At 40.6% G+C, this 23,066-nt stretch overlaps 1 protein-coding gene across 2 annotated transcripts in view; it reads right to left on the bottom strand.

The window, feature by feature from the left end:
* Pspc1 (paraspeckle component 1) overlaps window positions 1–23,066 on the bottom strand; it is a 64,755-nt gene that overhangs the window by 40,652 nt on the left and 1,037 nt on the right. For both annotated transcript variants that reach the window (XM_028858133.2, XM_037208505.1), the window contains 4 exons: window positions 14,312–14,613; window positions 7,390–7,485; window positions 5,614–5,810; window positions 351–435 (listed from right to left, as the gene is read on the bottom strand). In XM_028858133.2, coding sequence (XP_028713966.1) covers window positions 351–435; window positions 5,614–5,810; window positions 7,390–7,485; window positions 14,312–14,613 — 680 coding nt within the window. The remainder of the gene's footprint in view (window positions 1–350; window positions 436–5,613; window positions 5,811–7,389; window positions 7,486–14,311; window positions 14,614–23,066) is intronic.

The following is a 23,066-nucleotide window of genomic DNA, read 5'->3' as shown; positions in this document are numbered from 1 at the left end:
CGCACGCCTTTAATCCCAGCACTCGGGAGGCAGAGCCAGGCGGATCTCTGTGAGTTCAAGACCAGCCTGGGCTACCAAGTGAGTTCCAGGAAAGACGCAAAGCTACACAGAGAAACCCTGTCTCGAAAAACCAAAAATAAAATCAAATCAAATCAAATCAAATCAAATAAATACTTAACTCCAAAGTATATGCAAAGTGTCCTTAACCAGCTAAAGAATTACAATTGTATTATGTGTGGACAAAATAAAAGTTTTCTTCCATATTTTTACTATTTTCACAACTTGAATGATAAGAGACTTTTATCAATGAACCATACAATGAAATACATTTATGTTAGGTATTAATTTACCTCAGTTGTATTTGCTTCCGTTTCTGCAATTCTTGGTTTCTGAGTTCTTCCAAGCGTCTGAGTTCTTCTTGACGTCTCATTAAATCTACAAAATATTACTACATGTTACAATTTTTTAACCTTCCTTTTCTGTACATTCACATTCAAAAGTGGAATGTCTATTGCTGGCACATAAAAGAGCTAAGGTCCTACTGCTTTCTTATTATTTTGTTTCAAGGATTTATTTTTATTTTATATGTATAAATATCTTGCCTGCAAGTATGTGTGTACAACATGCACGGCTGGTATCCAAGGAGGCCAGAAGACGGCATCAGATCCCCTGGAACTGGAGTTACAGACATCTGAGAATCGAAGCTGAGTCCTCTAGAAGAACAGCCAGTGCTCTTTAACTGCTGAGACATCTCTCTAGCTACCTCTTTTTGTTTTCAATCTTTATCTTTTGTGGTTTTTTGAGATAGGGTCAAACAACCTATTCACGGGGTCACCCAAGACCATGGAAAAACACAGATATTAACATTACGATTCGCCGGGAGGTGGTGGCGCACGCCTTTAATCCCAGCACTCGGGAGGCAGAGCCAGGCGGATCTCTGTGAGTTCGAGGCCAGCCTGGGCTACCAAGTGAGTCCCAGGAAAGGCGCAAAGCTACACAGAGAAACCCTCTCTCGGGGGGGGGGGGGGGGGGGGACGGGGGACATTACGATTCATAAAAGTAGCAAAATTAATTATAAATAGCATAGAAAAAATTTTATGGCTGGGAGGCACCACAGCACAAGGAACTGCACTAAAGTGATGCACCATTAAGTTGAGAATTACTGCCCTACACCAAACTAGAACCCACTATGTAACCCAAGGTAGTTTCAAAATCACTGCAATTCACCTTCCCTAGCTTCAAAAGTGTTAAGATTATACACAGGAGCAACTATGTTTGGTTGCTTTGAGATAATATTTTGATACATTATGTAGTCTTGGCTGACCTCAAACTTGGGATCCTCTTGCCTCCCTGTCCAGAGTTCTGAAATTGATTACAGGCATGCAATACCATATGCAACTTCTACGCCACTTTAAAGAAATCAATAGAGGATGAACATTAGACAGTTGAATGATGATCATAAAGTGAAATCTAAACAAACCTATTTAAAATAGGGTTATTAACACTTCTATACAAGCGTGGCGTGGTGGTACACCTTTAATCCCAGCACTCAAAAGGCAGGTGGATCTCTGGGAGTTTCAGGCAGCCAGAATTACATAATAGAGAGACCTTGTCTCAAAAAAAAAAAAGGATTTCTGTATAAGAAAATTATGATTGGAGAACACTGTATTACCTGGTTAGTTGGGAGGCAGAGGCAAGAGGATCTCCATGAGTTCCAGGTCAGAGTAGTCTATATAATGAGTTCCAAGCCAACCAGTACTACATAGTAAGTTCCTATGCCCAAAAGATAGATAGACAGACAGACAGACAGACAGACAGACAGACAGATAGATAGATAGATAGACAGACAGACAGACATAGATAAATAGATAAATATAGATAGACAGACAGATAAATAGATAAACACATACACACAAAGAGAAAATCAAAGAATTGGGCTGGAGACATGGATCTGTTTAAAAGCACAACATATATTGCTCTTGCACAGGCACTGAGTTCTGTTCCAGGTACCCAAATGGAGTCTGTGTAACTGCACTCCCAGGGGACCAGACGTTCTCTTCAGGACTCCTTGGGCACACATATACTTGGTGCACAGACATACATACAGACAAAATAACCATACACACAAAAATCCTTAAAAAAACAAAAATTAGCCAGGGAGTGGTGGCACACACCTTTACTCCCAGCACTTTGAGGCAGAGACAGGAAGATCTACATGAGTTGGAGATCAGCCTGGTCTACAGAACAAGTTCCAGGATAACCAGGACTACACAGAGAAAAGCCTGTTTTAAAAAAAACAAACTCCTGCTCCTCAAAAAAAGGGAAAACTTAGGAACTGTCTCCTACATTAATAAACAAAAACAAGTTCAGTTTGTAGTCCTAACTTCTAAAGAGGCTGTGGAAAAATAAAGAATGCTTGAGTCCAGAAACTGGAGGTCAAAATGCAGAGTTAGCCTGGACAACAGTGAGACTCTATTAAAAACAAAGTAAAGTCCTATATTTTATCCTAACAGAAATAAGAATTTACCAAAGGATTTAGAGATGAGTCATCAATGTTTTCTATTTTTCTTTTGGTGACAGAGGAGAGGGGTGTTTGAGAAGTATGGGAGCCCCTTTGCAGGTTCCTCGTGGCTTTACTCAGCAGATCTGCATAGAGAGGATGATTAGGACCATGGGCCTGAGTGCAGGTGTCTGAGATGGTCTGCACTTGGCTGTGCTGGGGGAGGAGGTCTTTGGCTCCACCCCTTGGCGTCTCTATAAATACCCCAGGGCAGAGACAGTCAGGGCTCTTTGGAACAGGTTCCAGGCCCTCTCGAGGCTATCCTTTATTTTCTATCTGTTTATCTGCACAATCTAAATCCTTCTAGTATTTCCTGCTGCTCGAACTCAAGAAAACTCTGGGGAACTGTGGGGTTTGTTGGGTAAAAGCCCCACAAGAAAGGATCTCATAAAATCCAGGCCAAAGTTTGAATCACTATATGTAGCAGACAACAACCTTGAACTCTTGATCCTCCAGCCTCTGTGTATCAAATGTTGAGAATACAGGCATATGGCACCACATAGTAGAGAACATTTATTATACCAGGCATAGTAGTGTATGCCTATACTTCTAGCACTTGATTGAAGAATCAGGAGTTCAAGTTTATTCTCCACTACACAGTCAAGTTTAAGGTAAGCCTGGGCTACACTGAGACAACCACCCCCATCTCAAAAACAAAAACAAACAAACAAACAAACAAAAAACAAACAAACCTAAACCCCAAACTCCCAAATGTTTTAAAAAGCTTAAAAAAAAAAAAGAAAAAAAGAAGAGGAGGAGGAGGAGCAGCAGCAGCAGGAGGGGATAGTGATGTACTTAATTCCAGCATTTGGGGAGTTGGAGGTAGGAGAATTAGGAGATCAAGGTCATCTCCTGCTACATACTTAGAAGTTCAAGGTCATCTTGAGTTATAGGACAGTTTGCATTTATTAAAAAACAAACAAACAAAAAAAAAAAAACAGAGCTAGAGGCCAGGCAGTGGTGATGTACACCTTTAGTCCCAGCACTTGGGAGGGAGAGGTGGGCAGATCTCTGAGTTCAGGCCAGTCTGGTCTACAGAGTGAGTTCTAGGACACCAAAAGCTACTTAAGAGAAACCCTGTCTCAGAGATTAAAAAAAAAAGACTGTTTTTGAGGGCTGGAAAAATAGTTCAGAATAAGAGCACTGGCTACTCTTCCAGAGAACCCCAGGTTTGATTTCCAGCACCTAGGTTCCAGCACTATGACAGCTCACTACCATCAGTGACTCCAGTTCTAGGGGATCCAATGTCCTCTTCTGGCTTCCGAGGCAACAGGTATAACAAGTGTTACAAAGACAAACACCCGGGCAAAATACAGACACATTTAAAAAAGAAACAACACACACAAAAAAAAACTTTCATTTAAAGACTGCTCTTAAAAACTGAGTTTTGTCTCATGCTCTTCCCAGTTGGTAAGGAACTATTCTTTCTAAATCCCCATATCCATCTGAATACATTAATCTTTTTCTTCTCTACCAGGTTATCCATCTGCTACTCTCTCCTCTCCCCCCTAACCCTGAGGGGTCTGACTAGGGAATGAATCTACAGCTTTGTGTATGCTAAAAAAGTATTCCACCACTAACAAAAATCACAGCTCCATTTTGGTGCTCTTTTGATGCAAATCAATAACCTTAAAGGCAGCACTTTTCCTAATCTTTCTATCAAAATTTTACATGTGGTGCTGGGAAGTGGTGGCACACACCTTTAATCCCAATACTCAAGAGGCAGAAGCAGGCAGATCTCTGTGAATTTGAGGCCAGCCTGGCCTGTAAAGTGAGTTCCATGATAGCTACAGAGAGAAACCATGTCTCAAAAAAATAAAAAATAATAATAAAAATTTATGTATGGCTTTATCCCATATTGTCTACTATATCCCAAATTGTCTACTATGCTTCCCTTTCTGTCAAAAGAATGGTATCTGGATTACCACAAAAGTAAATATTTGAATTACCTCCAGAAATACTACTCATATAGGAAACACTTTAAAAAAAATTTTTTTTTCAGTGTCTCATGTAGTAACCCAGGCTGTCCTGGAACTTGCTAGCCAAGGCTAACCTTGAACTTTTCATTTTTCAGCTTCCAACACCCAAGTCCTAGGAGTACAGACATTCACCAACCACTCCACTTCAAACAGAACCCTGGGCTTCATGCATTCTAGGCATGTAATCAATAACTGAACTACAAACCCAGCTTACTAACACTTTTGTCCTTCTTATTTGTACATGTAAGGGGGTTTTGCCTGGATGTATGTCTGTGAACTATGTATGTGCATTCAAATACCCAAGGAAGCTAGAGAAAAGGGTATCGGATCCCCTGGATTGGAGTTATAGATAGTTGTGGGTACCATACAGGTGCTGGAAATCAAACCTAGAACCTCTAGAACAGCCAGTGCTCTTAACCACGGAGCCACCTCTCCAGCTCCCTCACACGTTCCCAAGCCGAATAAACGTCCTGAATTGGAAAAGCTAAAGCCCAGAAATCCAACTCTGAAACAAATCTGTCCCCAAGCTTTCTGGATGAGAGACACTCTATCCCACTACATGTCTTGCTTTTCAAAAGAGTTCTCATCAGGAGTTGTAGCTCACATCTACAATCCCAATACTCAAGATGATAATCAAGAGTTCAAGAAGAACCTGAGTTACCAGGTAAGACTCTGTCTTTAAAACAACCACAAACCTTATCAGGAAAAAATTTAATATATTAAGTTATAACTCTTGTTTCTGAACTCCAATTGGCATGTTAATACTAATATACAGCTCTCAGAACGCAGAGACAAGCAGAACTCTGTAAGTTCAAGGACAGCCTGGTCTACATAGAAAGACCCTATATCCAAAAGCTCAACTAACAACCAAATACTAATACAAGGCTGGGCAGTGGTGGCACACGCCTTTAATCCCAGCACTCGGGAGGCAGAGCCAGGCGGATCTCTGTGAGTTTGAGGCCAGCCTAGGCTACAGAGAGAGTTCCAGGAAAAGCGCAAAGCTACACAGAGAAACCCTGTCTCGAAACCCCCCCAAAAAAATTCTAATACAAATCAGTGGCACATCTCTTTTACCTTGCCTCATTAGCATTAATTGGTGTTCATGTCTAGCTGCTTCCATCTCTGCCTCCAGCTTCTCTTTGGCTTCTCTGATGTTTCTATCAACCTGTTCACGCTGCTGCTTTTCCATTTCATCAAGAGCCTTCCATCGAGATGCATATTCAAATTCAAATGTCCCAGGTTGAGCAAACCGTGGTGGCTGTTCTCTTTCCCTACATTAACATTAAAAACATACAAAAATGTATACTTAAAAAGTAAACAACAACAGAGAATAATAAAAACTATCACTTATTGGAAATTTATAACATTTATGGTCTGAACAGTGACTCATTCTACATTGTCTCATGACAGTATCATGAAAGATACTATATACATGAATTTATCAAACTTCCCAAGAGCGCCCAACTAATAATGAAACCATGATTCAAACTTACAAAATGCAATATTCTAACCTATGTTATTATTACTACCTCCCATAAAGACTTTCTCATTTTCATTCAACTACTACACATAATGAAACCTGCAACATACAAACCCAATGAGTTCTAAGTTAATAGTCTTAGAATCAGATTCTTAGTAATAAAAATATTTTGTTGGGGTTGGGGATTTAGTTCAGTGGTAGAGCACAATGCCCTGGGTTCAGCCCTGGGGGTGGGGAGGTTGTTATCTACCAAGTTAAGTAGCTGGGCTAAAGATAACAAACTGACTCAGTCTACCTGTAGTTATATATTTAACAGCTGTGCCATTATAAAACATCAAACATTACTAGTCAACTGCTGTATCTAAAACATATAACATAATTCCTATTATAACATAATTTAGGACACAACTATGTACACACATACTTTCAAAAGTCAAACAACAAATGAGAAAACAAATGACTAAATGAAAAATGGGCCAAGGTTAGTGGTGCATGCCTTTAATCCTAGCACTCAGGAGGCAAAGCCAGAAGGATCTATATGAGTTCAAGGACAACATGGTCTACAACAGTATGTTCCATGGCCATCATGGCTACATAGAGAGACCATGTCTCAAAAAAGGAAACAGTAAATAAATAAGAGCTATGGATACACCTGAAATTCAGATGAAGTTTTCAATCACTCTCAGCTATGAGTAGATTCTTTTAAAAGTATTTAATCCCACTACTTGCAAGGCAGAGAGGCAGGTGGATCTCTGAGTTTAAGGCCAGTCTGGTCTACAGAAAGAGTTCCAGAATAGGCTTCAAGACTACACAGAAAAACCCTGTCTCGAAAAAACAAAACAAAACAAAAAGTATTAATAGTAACACAATTCTCATCTCACCTATAGAAACCTTACAATTGGAATTTTCATTTTACTTGGAATTAAAAGGAAGATGATCTGATGCAACAAAATTCCAAGCACTGACGCAGAAAGTTATTATAGAGCAAAAGGAGGTAATTAACAAGAATCATATACAGGGACTAGGAATTTAGGTCAGTAGAGAAGATATTAAAGCACAGGATTTGGTTCTGGAAGGGCATTTGGGGAATAAGAAAGGAGGGGAGTCTAGATGCAGAGGCAGGCAGTTCTCTGTCAGTTCAAGCCCTGTCTCAAATTGGGGAGTGGGAGAGTAAAGTAAAGAAAAATAAGAGGCATGGTGACACACAAATTTAATCCCAGCTGCCCTGAATCAGACAGGCAGGTGTCTCTGAGTTTGAAGCCAGCCTGGTCTACACAGTGAGTTCCAGTCCATCCAGGGCTACACAGTGAAACCCTGACTCAAAAGAAAATAATCACTACAAAAAAAAAAAAAATTTAATCAAGTCTTACTTATGGTATTGTTGTGTTTTCTGCATTAGTTTCTCTGGTAAGCCATCTTCATCATCAAACTGCTCCATGGGTTCTACAATGACTGGACGAGGTGTTCTAGATAAGTATAAAGGCAATAATAAAAATTAATCTCATGACTACAATTAACATTCTCTCCTAAAATTTATAATCAAAATATTTACTTGAAAAATGTCACAGTTAAGAAAATGTCTAAGAATCATGCATATTCACAGATGAAAATAAACCCAGGTGTGGTGGCGCACGCCTATAATTTCAGTACCAGGGAGGCAGAGGCAGAAGGATTTGTGAGTTTGAGGCCAGCCTGGTCTACATAGTGAGTTCCATGATAGCCAGAGCAACACAGTGAGACCCTGCTACAATATTAGTTAATTAATTTTTAATATCTGGGTCAAAATAGGTAGGCATGGTAGCTGTGCTGGTTAGTTATTTTGTCATCTTGACACAAGCTAGAGTCATCTGTGGTGGTTTAAAGGAGAACTCCCCCCCTCCAGTCTTCAGCATTTGAATACTTGGTCCCTAGCTGGTAGCACTGTTTGGGGCAGCTTGGGAGGTATGGCCTTGCTAGAAGTAGATCACTGGAGAGTTTGAAAGTTAACAACTTGCACAATTCTCAGTCTGCTCTCTCTGCTGCTTGCAGATGTGAGCTTCTTGCTCAAGCAGCTCACTTGAGCCTTCTTCACTCTACCCTCATGGACTCAGTTCTTCCTGGAACTGTAAACCCAAATATAATTCACTCTTCTAAGTCACCTTGGTCATAAGTGTTTTATAACTAATACAGAATCTCAACTAAGAAAATACCATCAGACTGGTCTACAGACAAGCATGTGGGCATTTCCTGATTATGTATAAGGGCCCAGGCCACTGTGGGTAGTACCAGCCCTGGGCAGATGGTCCTGGGATGTATAAAGAAGCAAACTGAATGAACTAAGAGAGCAAATAAAGAGCATTCTTCCATGCCCTCTGCTTCAATTCCTGTCTCAAGTTCCTTCCTGACTTCTCTTTATGACGGACTACTAGAAGCTGAAATAAACCTTTTCTCTCCAAGTTGCTTTCGATCACAGCTTTTTTATTGAAGCAACAGCAACCAAACTAAGACAATACCTTACATTTGTAATGCCAGCACTACAGAGGTTAGGGCAAGTTGAATGCCAGCCTTAGCTACATAGTGAGTTCCAGGTGTGTGTGCACCAAAGCGAGATCTTGTCTCAAATAACAAGCAAAACAACCAAGAAGGAGGTTATGGGTTCAATCCCAGCACACAGAAAGGTATTATCAAATCCATATTTTATGTATATGGCCTCACCATCCAATTCCTACCACTTCCAACACCTATAACTGCCTATTTTTCAGTGTTCCAGGGCCTACCAATATTGTTCAATAGTCTTTAAAAATTCTACAGCAGTGGCTCGAGAGATGGCTCAGTGGTTAAGAGCACTGGCTACCATTCTTCCAGAGGACCCAGGTTCAATTCTCAGAACCCAAATGGCAGCTCACAGTCATTAACTCCAGTTCTAGGGGATCCAACACCACCTTCTGCTTCTTCAGGCACTGCACACACAATACACAGACATACACAAAACACCTACATAAATAATTTTTTAACTCTATTATAGGAAATCCTCCCTCACACTCTCCACAGTTCTCAATCTTCCTTAATAAATCCATGTTCCCTCTGTTCAAAAAAAAAGTTAGCCAAGCAGTGGTGGTGCACACCTTTTATCCCAGCACTTGGGAAGCAGAGGCAGGTGGATTTCTCTAAGTTCAAGGCCATCCTGGTCTACACAGAGAATTCCAGGAGAGCCAGGACTACACAGAGAAACCTCATCTTGAAAAACAAAACAAACTGAGTGTGGTGGTACACATATTTTTCTGAGGTACAGATAGCAGGATTCATGTGATCCTTGAGCTACAGGGCATGTTCTAGGCCAACTTGGGCTACATAAGGTTCTGTCCTTCTATCAAATAAGACAAACATGAGCCTAAACCCTAAAATGAGACCTACATCAGTCACATGCACGCACGTATGCACACACGCACACATGCACACACAAAAGTAGAAGCCACAGGACACTCAAGGAACAAATTAGGGACTGAAGAGGAAGAGACAGGAATGGATGCTGATAGATATGCCCAGAAACCCTCCTTACATTACCATGCTCTTAAGTGGAAGAGTGAAGTAAGCAGAACAGATGATACAATATTATATTTTGTCTGCTACCAACTGATTACCATGCAAGCAGTGTTAAAACTATATTGCCTTTAGAACAGTGATGCTTTAAGAAATACAAGTCAAGCAGTTAACATCAAGGTGTAACCGAAACTAGAGAAAATACGTAAAATGGGTTAGAGATATTGCTCAACTGATAAGAGTACTTACTTGCCTGTTATACATAAAGCCCTGGGTTCCATGCCCTGAACTGAATAAAATTAGACATGGTAGTGCCTATAATCTCAGCACTCAGGAAGTAGAAGTAGGAGAAACCTAAGTTCAAAGTCATTTTAAACTAAATGCAAGCAGACTACAGAAGAACCCTTTAAAAAAAAGTGTTGGGGGGGGGGCTGGAAGGATGGTTCAGCAGTTAAAAAGCACTGCCACTTTTCCTCAAGAACCCAGGCTGAATTCTTAGCACCTACATGGAGGCTCACAACAGAGATCTGACTCCATTTTCTAGCTCCATCAGCAGCAGGCAGGCACATACATGCAGTACAGACATACATGCAGAAAAACACTCATACACATAAAATAAAATTAAAAAATTAAGAAAGAAGAGGGCAAAAAGGTTGAAAATTCTTTCTTTTAAGAAGTGATTCATTGAGGGCTGGAGAAATGGCTCAGGGATTAAGAGCACTGGTTGTTCTTCCAAAGGACCCAGGTTCAACTCCCAGCACCCACATGGCAGCTCACAACTATCTATAACTCCAGTTCCAGGGCATCTGATGACTTCACACCAATGCTCATAAAGTTAAAATAAATTAAAAAAAAAAAAAAGAAATGATTTTTTGCTGGGCAGTGGTGGCGCACACCTTTAATCCCAGCACTTGGGAGGCAGAGGTAGGTGGATCTCAGTGAGTTCAAGGCCAGCCTGGTCTACAAATCGAGTTCCAGGACAACCAGGACTGTTACACAGAGAAACCCTGTCTCAAAGGGAAAAAAAGAAGATACCAGATTTCCTGGAACTGGTGTTAGGGATGATTGTGAGCTGCCATGTGCACGTGGGAACTGAACCTCGGTCTTCTGCAAGAGTTGCAAGTGCCCTTATCTGCTGAGCCATCTCTCTAGGCCCGTCCAAAAAAATAAGAGACTCAAGAAGGAAAATGTACTAAGCATCTCTCACAAAACATCACACAATTCAGAAATGACAAGGTAAACTACATGAAACCAAAGAAAAGAGAGAATAAAGTTCAGAAAGAAATGTTAGTTCTGTACTTTAAAACATGTCAGATACAAGACACAAGCCAGGTGGTTATCTGTGAGTTCAAGCCCAGCCTGGTCTACGTAGCAAATTCCAGGATAGCCAGGGTTATGTAGTGAGACCCTGTAGAAAAGAAAGAAGGAAGGAGGGAACAAAGGAGGGAAGAAGGGAGGAAATAAACCAAGCATGTCAGGCACTATAAATGCAATCTTTTTTTTTTTTTTTTTTTTTTGGTTTTTCGAGACAGGGTTTCTCTGTGTAGCTTTGCGCCTTTCCTGGAGCTCACTTGGTAGCCCAGGCTGGCCTCGAACTCACAGCGATCCGCCTGGCTCTGCCTCCCGAGTGCTGGGATTAAAGGCGTGCGCCACCACCGCCCGGCTATAAATTCAATCTTTACCATGAATATGGGCACTAGATAACTGGTAACATTAGGGAAGAAGGGATGGACAACTTTCTGAAACAGAACCTGACAAGTACAAAATTTACAATGTTCCCCCAACTCTCCCTTTTGTTGTTCCTAAACAGACACAGAACAAATGAGCCAAGATCAGTCACAAGTCCCATCATCCTATTACATAACAAAAAGAGTGAGGAATATATGTGGTGCAGAGTAAGTACTTAAGGGACTGTCCCATTTTATCTTTAATGGGAAATATGCTAACATGTTAGCATCTGTGGTTTCATTATGCTTACCTACTACTTGTTCATTATCTCACCTTTTTTTAAAACTTCAATTTCATCTCAGGTATTGAAAAAGTTTTTAAATCTTGATTTAAATTTGGTTTATAGCGACATTTGCTAATTTTATTCATTTTTACAAAAAATACATATGGAAACATGTAAATAAATTGACCGAAAAAAATAAATCAAGTGCCCAATCAATGTTAAACCTGGAGTTACCGGGCAAGGGAAATGGCTCAGTCTTGTGCTTGCTACACAAGAATGAGGATTTGACCTCAACCCCCAGCATCCATGTAAAAAGCCAAGTGGGGCAGGCACCTGTAACTGCAGAGTTGGAAAGGCCGAGACAAGAGTACACCTGGAGCTCACTGGCCAGCTAGTACAGCTAATCATGGCAGTGGGCCTCAGGTCCCAGCGAGACCTTGTCTCAAAAACAATGTAGCTAACTCCTGAAGAAGACAACCAACACACACCAAACCTGGAGTTATGATTGTTTGTTAGCAACTTGAAAGACATTTTATTGTGGAAAATAGTGTATGCTCAGTTTAAATAAGTCATCAGAGGTAGAGATAGGACTCAGCACTTAAGCAAATGTACTGCTGCTCTTCCAGAGGACCCTAGTTCAGTTCCCAAAATCCCCATCAGATGGCTCATGAGCACCAGTAACTCTGGCTACTGCTGTTCCTTGAAAACCACTATTTAAAAATTAAAATGTGGCTCTAGAGCAGAAGGTTCTCAACCTTCCTAATACTGCAGTCCTTTAATACTCATGTTGTGGTGACCCCCCCAACCATAAAATTATTTTGTTGCTACTTCATAACTGTAATTCTGCTACTGTTATGAATCATAAATTAAATATCTGATAAGCAAGATTACTGGTATGTGATCCCCCAAAGAGGTTGCAATCCACAGGTTGAGAATCACTGCTCTGAAGAGATGGCTCAGTGGTTACAAGAACACAATGGTCTTGCAAAAGACAGTAGTTCAGTTTCTAGCAGCCATATTCGGCAGTTTCCAACTCCCTAAAACTCCAGGTTAAGAGGAATCTGATACCTGACACCTCTAGCCAATAAGGGCAACTGCAGTCATGTGCATCAATACATACACATACTTAAAAGTAAAACTTAAAAATAAATCATCTGGGGGGAGGTGGAGGGTGAGAGAAGGATAGGGAGGGGGAACAGGGGATGGTATGTAAAATGAAAAACAATTTAAAAACAGTCCTTTAGTATCATTATAAATAATTAAAAAGAAAATTAAAATGCACACTACAAGACTATGACAGCTCAAGTAGAGAGCTTGTCTACAAAGTACAAAGCCCTAGGCTCCATACCCAGCACTGCCCATCCTTCCCAAAGCATAACCCACAAGTTAGACATGGTGGCACACATTTTAATCTTGCAGAGGTAGCCAGATCTCTATTAGTTCAAGGCTAACCTGGTCTACATAAAGAGTACACAGTGAGATCTTGTTTCAAAACAAAATAAGAATGTAAGTCACAAACTAAAAGAAATATTTACAATACTGATGTGTATCTAGATTATGTAATTCGGGAAGAGAAACAAACCACCTAACTTAAAAAAAAAAGAGTGGGGGGCAAAAATTTTCACATACTTCATGAGGAGATATAAGTGACCAAAAAAAGCACACAAAAAGATGCTCAACCTTAATTATCAGAAATAAAATCTAATTTAACCTCCACTGAAATATGAAGTTGTCATTCATTGCTGGTGAGAATGAGGAATGAGAGAGATATGACCACTGTAGAACAGTCTGACTGGGCATGGACACGCACACCTTGTAATCCCAGACACTAAAATGAGTTCTAAGTCATCCCCAGCTACAGAGTGAGGTTGAAGCCAACCTGGTCTACACAGCAAGACTGTATCTCAAAATAACAACAAAAAACATACCTATTGAGCCAGCCAGCCACCACACATGCCTTTAATTATAATGCTTGGGAATCACAGTAAGGAGGATTACAAATTCAAGGTTTGCTATATATACGGAGAGTTCCAGGCCAGCCTAGATCACAAAGCAAGTTAAGACTCTGTGCCCAAAACAAAAATCAAAAAATTCGGGCGGTGGTGGCACACGCCTTTAATCCCAGCACTCGGGAGGCAGAGGCAGGCGGATCTCTGTGAGTTCGAGGCCAGCCTGGACTACCAAGTGAGTCCCAGGAAAGGCGCAAAGCTACACAGAGAAACCCTGTCTCAGAAAAAAAAAAAGAAAAGAAAAAAAAAAAAAAATCAAAAAATTCATTGGGTTCCACATTTAAAACAAGATGGTTTTTTTATGTAAGAAAATTATACCTCAAGAAAGCTAAAATTTCTTAAAGCTTCAAATTTCTTATATGACTCCCAGTGATTACACACACAAAAATTAAAAGTATTGAAATATCTACTTACCATATGCAAACATGATATAATTAATTACAAGGAGAAGTATTACTCCAGAACAAACCACGGTAGTGGCACACACTTACTTATAAACCCAGCACTCAGGAGGCTGAGGCGGAAGGACTGCGGCAAGTCTGGGGCCAACATCTACAGACTAGATCAAAAACAACAACAAACTTGTTGTTTTTTTTTAAAAAGCCAGGCCTGGTGGTGCATGCCCACCTTTAATCACTCACAAGCTGGAGGCCAGCCTGTCTCCATAGCGAGCGCTGAGCCATCCAGAGCTAGACAGCAAAACCTTGTTTGAAAAAAATTAATACACTATACAAAACAAACAAGCCAACATCAGAATTCCGACAGACACAGCCCGTATGTAACTGGACAGAGGACAAGATAGTTAACACTTACGTTGTTAGCAAGAAGGCCCCATCACCACATCTCTCCAGAGCCTTTCGAGCAGGAGGCTTCGCTGCGAATTCTACAAAACCTTTTCCTGTAGCTCTACCACGGTCATCCACAACCACAACAGCTTTCTCTACTGGACCAAACTGGGAAAATGCTTGCTCCAGCAGCTCATTGGAAACAACTGGAGAAAGGTTCTTGACCGTGAGAGCTGCTCCATGTGTAGCAAAGCGAATTCGGAGAGGTCTGCTCTTCAGTATGGTGCCATCCAGCTCTGCTTTTGCAATCTCAGCCAGTGTTCTGGATTCCTTTTTAAGAGGAAAAGTCATTTTTTTAAAGTTGTATAACAAAAAAAAAAATTAGAATAGGCTTGGTTCTAAGGAGACTGAGTAACACTGGGAAACAGATAATAAGGTCTCTTTTATCTTTAACTTTGGCATCACATGCCTTTTACTAGGTTATTCAAAACACCATTGTAAACATTTTAAGCTTAAAAAAAAAAAGTCAGCGAGGGTATGTATGTGTGTGTGTGTCTATGTTGCACACCTTTGATCCCAGCATTTGGGAGGCAGAGGCAGGCCAATCACTGAGTTCAAGGCCAGTCTGGCTTACAAAATGAGTTCCAGGACAACCAGGCATACAGAGAAACCTGTCAAAAAAAAAAAAAAAAAAAAAGAAAGAGAGAGAGAGAGGGAGGGAGGAGGGAGGGGGAGGGAGGGGGAGGGAGGGAGGAGAGGAAGAGGAGAGAAGAGAGAAGAGAGAGAGAAGAAAGAAAGAAAAAAAGAAAAAGAAGAAAAAAGAAAGAAAGAAAGAAAGAAAGAAAGAAAGAAAGAAAGAAAGAAAGAAAGAAAGAAAGAAAGAAAAGTTATTGTTGAGAATAAGTATCAGTTTCAAGAACTACCATGAAAACAATAATTCTTTATATACACCTCAGGATTTTTGAGATTGGTCGATTGATTCATTTCTTTACGGGCTTTGTTTTTTGGAGTCTCCCTATGGAGTCTAGGCTGGCCTCAAAGCTGCCCCTTCTAGCACCATCCCTGCTTCTACTTTGTGAGTGCTGAGATACAAGCATGTGCTCCAATGCCTGGTTGATACAACATCAAATTCCCATTGCCAGCCTAATCTACATCATCTGCAAACACTAACATTAGGTCTTGTCGGGGTTTTTTGTTTTTGTTGTTTTTTCAAGACAGGGTCTGTATATCCCTGGTTATCCTGAAACTAACTCGCTCTGTAGGCAGGCTGGCCTCAAACCCAGACATCTACCTGCCTCTACCTCCTGAGTGCTGGGATTCCATTAGCCACCACCGCCTGGCTACACACTTCTTACCAGAAAGGAAAGAACTGTTACAGTCCACAAATTACTTGTTACTTGATTCTCAATGACATCCTATCTCTCAAAACACTAGGCCAGTAAGATGATTCAGCAAGTAAAGGCATTTGTCACCAAGCAAATGACTGATATTTGATCCCCAGGACCCACAAAAGGTAGAAGAGAACAGATTCCCAAAGGTGTTCTTTGACCTCCATATCTGTGCTACTACTGTAATTAATAAATAAATAAATAAATCTAGCAAAAAAATAAAAGAGAGGGCTGGAGAGATGGCTCAGAGGTTAAGAGCACTGGCTGCTCTTGCAGAGGTCCTGAGTTCAATTCCCATGATGGCTCACAACCATCTACAATGAGATCTGGTGCCCTCTCCTGGCATGCAGGCATACATGCAGGCAGAATACTGTATACATAATAACTAAATCTTTAAAAAAAAAATGCTGGGCAGTGGAGCATGCCTTTAATCCCAGCACTCAGGAGGCAGAGCCAGGCGAGAATCTCTTTGAGTTCAAGGCTAGCCTGGTCTACAAAGTGAGTTCCAGGACAGGCTCTAAAGCTACATGGAGAAACCCTATCTCAAAAATCCCTAAAAAAAAAAAAAAAAAAAAAAAAAAAAAAAAAAAAAAAATTGAAAGAGAGAAACTTCCTCCTACTCGGAGATTTCACTTGTTTGGTACAAGGTAAGTATATATAATGAATAAATGGTAAATTTAATAGAAATGTTCTTCACTGGGCTCTGGAAATTCTCCAAGAAGAACCACCAGTAAATAATTAAATTAATATAAGATTTAATATAAGAAACGTATCTACACAAGGAACATACTAGGAGGACAGGATGGAAGGGAAACTGGGGCCAGGATGTAAAATAAAACAAACTTATTTTTAAAAAAAGAAAAGAAAAGAAAGGCCACTAAGATGGCCCTGTAGGTAAAGGTAATACCACCAAGCCTGATAACCTGAGTTCAATCCCCAGAACTAACTCCTACAAGTTGTAACATTTACACCTGCACAATGTTTACATGCCCAAAACACAAATGAATGTTAAAAAAAAAAAAATTCTCCCTAAAAGTAGATAAATGTTTACAGTCTAAAAATTAGTTCTTCTGCAAAATCCTATCTATAAAACTATTTTTATAAAAAAAACGCAAATGAAGCCAATCTATTCAGAGATACCAAAACATTTGTACCTTGTCTCAGTGGTACATGTCTGTAATCCCTACTACTCAAGAGGCTGAAGCAAGAGGATCACAAACTCTGTCTTGAAAAACAATCAATCAATCAATAATTGATAATAAGTAATCTAATTTTTTTTAGAAAGCTGAGATAAGCTCAGTGGGAGAACACTTGCTTAGCATATGAGAAGGCCTCATTTCAATCTCCCAGCACCATACACACACACACACACACACACACACACACACACCTTGCTTTTATTTTAATTCAACAGTACTAATAGCAGGAAACAAAAATATCTTTAAAAAAAAAAAAAGCAAGTACTTTGTTATTCAATGTGTAATATAACCTAGGAGCACTAAATTAAAATGCTACCAGGGAAGCCAGGCGGTGGTGGCCCACGCCTTTAGTCCCAGCACTCGGGAGGCAGAGGCAGGCGGATCCCTGTGAGTTCAAGGCCAGCCTGGGCTACCAAGTGAGTCCCAGGAAAGGCGCAAAGCTACACAGAGAAACCCTGTCTCGAAAAAAAAAATGCTACCAGGGAATTGGAGACAGAAAGAACATGAGGAAAATCACCCTCCACCCCCAAAGACAGGGTTTCTCTGTGTAATTTTGGTGCCTGTCTCGGCTCTTGCTCTGGGACCAGGCTGGCCTTAAACTCACAGAGATCTGCCTGGCTCTGCCTCCCGAGTGCTGGGATTAAAGGCGTGTGCTAATACCGTCTGGCCAAAAGGAAAATTCTTGAAGACAATAATCATGTTCTCTACTTTTACATAAGGATTTATATTAATCAGATATATTCATTCCACTTGTGAAAAATGTGTGTTTTTAGAGGCTAGGGATTAAGCTCAGTAGCAGACTACTTACCCATACATGCAGAAGGCCCTCGGTTCAATCCTCAAACACCAAAAACCAAACCAAAAAAGCCTTTCACTGTGTGTACATACACATACATACAAGTATCCTAAACTGAACTCTAATTAATGGCAAGCGAGCTGGAATATTAAAGGTCATAAACTGGTGAAGAGGCAATAGATATTAAAACTTTGGCAAACTTCATTGTAAAATCTACATGGTGAGTATGAGAACATTTGCAACTCTACCAAAATTTCTTTATACTAAAAAGCTTGGGAGCAAAGGGAAATGTTCGGCAGTAAGAACATTAACGTGGGTTGGAAAGAACTCTAAAACTAAAGAATGTTTCCAGAGGGCAACTCCTGTTTGGACTCACTGACCCATCCATGAAGTCACAAGTTCTGTCATTTCATTTGGAGGAGGCCATCCGTGTCTCAATTTTACATCAAGTACATTTTGTTTGTTTGTTTTTGTTTTTTTGACATAGGGTCTCTCTACAGAGCCCTAGCTGTCTTGAAACATAGTATGTAGACCATTCTGGCCTCAAACTCACAGAGATCCATCTGTCTCTGCCTCACGAGTGTTATAATAATGCACCATCAAGAGCACACCTGGACAAATCAAGTACATTTTTGCTTTTGGTAACTACATTTTTCACGTTTGGAACAAAATGTTTATGCAGTAAGGACATTTTAGTATCTTTTTTAAGTCCTGCTTGCTGGAGCTGGGTGAGTAAATGGCTCAGCGGGTAAAGGCTCATGCTTCCAAGCCAGACAACCTGAGTGTAATGCCCAGAACTCAAAAGGTAGAAGGAGAAAACCTACTCCCATAACCTGTATAGTTTTATGTGTGTGCATGCGTGACTGTGCACACAGTTTGTTTTTTAAATAAACAGGAGGTAAAGGGCTGGAGAGATGGCTCAGTGGATAAAAGCACTGGCATTCTTTCAGAGGACCTGGAATCAATTCCCAACACCACTGAGGCAGCTCACAACTATCTATGACTCCAGGCCCAGGGGAGTCTGACTCCCTCTTCTGGCCTCCATGGGCACTGCACACACATGATGCACAGACATACTCATACATTCAGGCACACCTTAAGACATATAAACAAAACTGAAACCTAGGGTAAGGAGATGTTTGCTCATAGTTCCCCAGAAAATGTCATACAAGAGGACCCTCAGGAAATCAAGATCATCCTGCACTACAGGGTGAACTGGAAGCCAAGTTGATCTATACTGGTCCCTATCTCAAACAGAAATATAAAAGAAATTTGTGTATCAAAGATTACCAAATTAGCCAAGCGGCCGGTGGTGGTGCATGCCTTTAATCCCAGCCCTTGGAAGGCAGAAGTAGGTGGATCTCTGAGAGTTTAAGGCTAGCCTAGTCTACAGAATGGGCTCCAGGACAGCAAGGATGGTTACACAGAGAAATGCTGTCTCAAAAAAATACAACCAAATTAAGGCTGGACATGACATCTTTAATCTCAATACTCTTGGGAGGGGAAGAAAGGCAGATTTCTGTGTTTCAGGCTACACAGGGTTATATAGTGAGACCCTACCTCCAAAAATAAATAAATATTACCAAATGCTATGAAAATTGATCAGCAGGTAAAGATACTTGCTTTCAAGCCTGACAACCTAAACTATATCCCTGGGACTCACATTGTGGAAGGAGAGAAATGTCTCCTAAAGGTTGTCCTCTCATGCCACATGTATGCTGTTGGGTACACATACACACATATAAACAAGCAGAAGGAACAAAAACTTTCTTCTTTTCTTTCCGGAGCTGAGGACCGAACCCAGGGCCTTGCCAAACGCTCCACCACTGAGCTAAATCCCCACCCCCTAAAACACTTTCTATAAAGTATTTCTAGGAGCTGGAAAGATGGCTCAGCAGTTAGGAACACTTGCTCTTGCAGAGGATCTGGATTTGGTTCCCAGCACCTACATGATGGCTTGTACGATCTATAATGCCAGCTACAGGGGATCCAATGTCTTCTTCTGTCCTCTACAGCCACCAGGCACACACATGGTGGACACATACATGCAGGCAAACACAAACACACATAAAATAAAAATAAAGTTGAAAATAATACTTTTTTTTTTTTCTTTTTTGGTTTTTCAAGACAGGGTTTCTCTGTGTAGCTTTGCGCCTTTCCTGGAACTTATTTGGTAGCCCAGGCTGGCCTCGAACTCACAGAGATCCGCCTGCCTCTGCCTCCCAAGTGCTGGGATTAAAGGCATGCGTCACCACCGCCCGGCTTAATTAATACATTTTTAAAAGTACTTCCAGAGAGGGACATTGGTGACAACTATAATCTCAACACTATGAAGGCTGGCTACACACAACCCTGTCTCTCCTAAAAAGGTGAGGTGGGAAAGATCTAGAAACACAAACCAGGCACAATTCCTATTGCTGTTTTATAACTATTCTACCATCGATACTCATAAGTCACTGCATACCAATATTTATATTCACATCTAGTACACAATTATATATATATATTCCAACTGAAAAATATACTTGAGCAACATTTAAAATTTATACTCTTACCTAATATTCACAGAATTCAGATTATACTGTAAAATTACCTAAAAATTCAAATTTCTATAAGCTAACTCCTAGTTTTCAATGAACAGGTCTTCCTATTCCTACACAAAAAATATTGGGTGTCAGGTTTAGAAGAGTACATATTTCTTTTTTTTTTCTTTTTTTTTTTTTTTTTTTTTTTTGAGGCAGGGTCTGTCTATTTAGTCCTGACTGTCCTGGAACTTGCTGTGTAGACAATACTAGCCTGGAACCCACAGAGATCCTCCCATCTCCGCCTCCACAGAGCTAGGATTAAAGGTGTGTGCCACCAAGCCCAGTTTACAGGAATATGTCCTAAAAGAACAAAGAGTAGCCTGTTCATTTCCTTTTTTTAAGACTTATTTATTTATGTATTTTATGTATATGAGTGTTCTAATCTGTATGTACCTCTGCATGCCAGAAGAGGGCATCGAATCCCATTGACAGTTATTAGCCACCATGTGGTTGCTGGAAATTAAATTCAGGACCTCTGGAGGAGCAGTTAATGCTCTTAAATGGAGAGCCATCTCTCCAGCCCCCATTTCCCACTTTATAATTCCAGAAATTATTCTTAAATGAGATGAAGCCAGATATGTTGGCTTACAGCTGCAAACCCAGTGCCCAGGAGACTAAAGCGGAGAACTGCCAGAAGATCAAGGCTAACTTAGGCTACATAATGAGTTACTGGCCAACCTGGGCTACAGAGTGAGACTCTACCTCAAAAATATATAAATAGCCTGTTGTGGTGGTGCACACTTTTAACCCTTGACTCTCAGGTGGTAGAGGTAGGTGGGCCTGAGAGATTGATGCCAAGCTAGTCTATAGGGTAAGTCTATGCCAGCCAGAGTTGCATAGACCCTGTCTCCAAAAAAAAAAAAAAAAAAAAAAAAAAATTATACAAGAGAAGTTGTTTCTCTTCATTTAAAGGTAAGTAAATGTATTTAGGGCTGGAGAGACAGCTCAATGGTTAATGGCACTGGTTGTTCTTCCAGAAGACCCTGGTTTAATTCCTGGCACCCACATGGCAGTTCACTACTCCAGTCCCAGGGGATCCAATGCCTGCTTCAGGCATACATGCAGGCAAAACCCCATAAATAAAATAATAACTAGCTGGGCGGTAGTGGCGCATGCCTTTAATCCCAGCACTCGGGAGGCAGAGCCAGATGGATTTCTGTGAGTTCTGAGGCCAGCCTGGGCTACCAAGTGAGTTTCAGGAAAGGCGCAAAACTACACAGAGAAACCCTGTCTCAAAAAATCAAAAAATAAATAAACAAACAAATAAATGAATGAATGAATAGAAAAAAATAAATAAAACGATTTTAAGTAAATATGTTTATATTTGCAGTATGTACTAAATATTTAACATTAATTCTCTTTTTGTTTGTGTTTTGTTGTTGTTTTGGTTTGGTTTTTTTTTTGAGATAGGCTTTCTCTGTGTAGCTTTGGAGCCTGTCCTGGAACTCATACTATAGACCAGGCTAGCCATGAAATCACAAGAGATCTGCCTGCCTCTGCCTCCTTAACATTAATTCTAAGAAAATTTTTGTGCCTCATTAGTATCTTGCATTTACCCTTCTCTTGGAGCCACTTACATATTCAAGTATCTGTCCTAAAAATATAACAAATTATAAACAATTTTCTCTATATACTAAATCCACATCAAGAATAAAATTCTGAATGTTGGGGCATTTAAGAGAACTGAGTGCTCTTCCAGAGGACCTGGGTTCATTCCCAGCACCCACCAACTGTCTGTAACTCCAGTTCCAGGGTACCCAACACCCATGGCAAAACACCAACGCACATAATATAAAAAATAAATATATTTTTTTTAAAAAGAGAGGTCATCATCTGTACATGTACTGCTCTTACAGAAGACCCAGGTTCAGTTCAGTTCCTTGCACCCATGGCAGGCAGCTCACTATGGCCTGTAACTCAAGTTTCATCCTCCCTTCTAGCCTTTGGCTTTAGAGGGTACCCACGCTCACTTCATATACCAACACAGACACTCATGCACAAACGCAAATAACAGGAAAACAATCTTAAAGAGAGTTCCAATGGAAAGCTTCCACAAGCCCTCTCAGTAGCATAACCCTGTACTTCAGTACACACAAGACCAAGGTCAGAGGATCCCGAGTTCCAGGTCAGTCTGAGATATATAACTGAGGCTGTTTAAAAATCAGATAAAAACTTATGCAAATTGCAATTACTATATCAGATATAAGCTGGGCAGTGGTGGTGCACACCTTTAATCCCAGCACTCGGGAGGCCTCAAGACAGGCGGATCTCTGAGTTCAAGGCCAGCATGGTCTACAGAGTGACTTCCAGGACAGCCAGGGCTATAAAGAAACTGACTCAAAAAAAAAAAAAATCAGATACAAAGATCTAACCATAAAAATAACAAAAAACACTTCTTTGTTAAATATCAGTGTGGTAGTTTGAATAGGAGTGGGCTTTTGAAGCCTCGAAAGCCATTCACTCCCAGTCAACTCTCTACCTTCTGCTTCTGGATCAAGGTGAAAGCTCTCAGCTACTGCTCCAGCACCATGCATGCCTGCCCGTTTGATGCCATGCTCCTCACCATGATAGTCCTAGACTCTAACCCTCTGGAACTGTGCTAACCTCTAGAACACAGGATACAAATGCTATGGCATGCATGTATGTCCCCCCCCACTCCCCATTACACACACAGCAATAATAAAACTGCTTCAACAGATAACTAGGCATAATTTTTGCCTCACATATTGGAATTTAACTGTACTTAAAGAAGGTGTCGGATAATATTCTAAAGCTAGGTTAAATCAAATACAGCGTAGCACCCATCCTTGCCCCC

Source organism: Peromyscus leucopus, chromosome 9, assembly GCF_004664715.2.
Source record: "Peromyscus leucopus breed LL Stock chromosome 9, UCI_PerLeu_2.1, whole genome shotgun sequence".
Classification (NCBI taxonomy): Eukaryota; Metazoa; Chordata; class Mammalia; order Rodentia; family Cricetidae; genus Peromyscus; species Peromyscus leucopus.
Note: the sequence above shows the minus strand (reverse complement) of the source record. Positions and strands in the feature narration are given on the sequence as shown.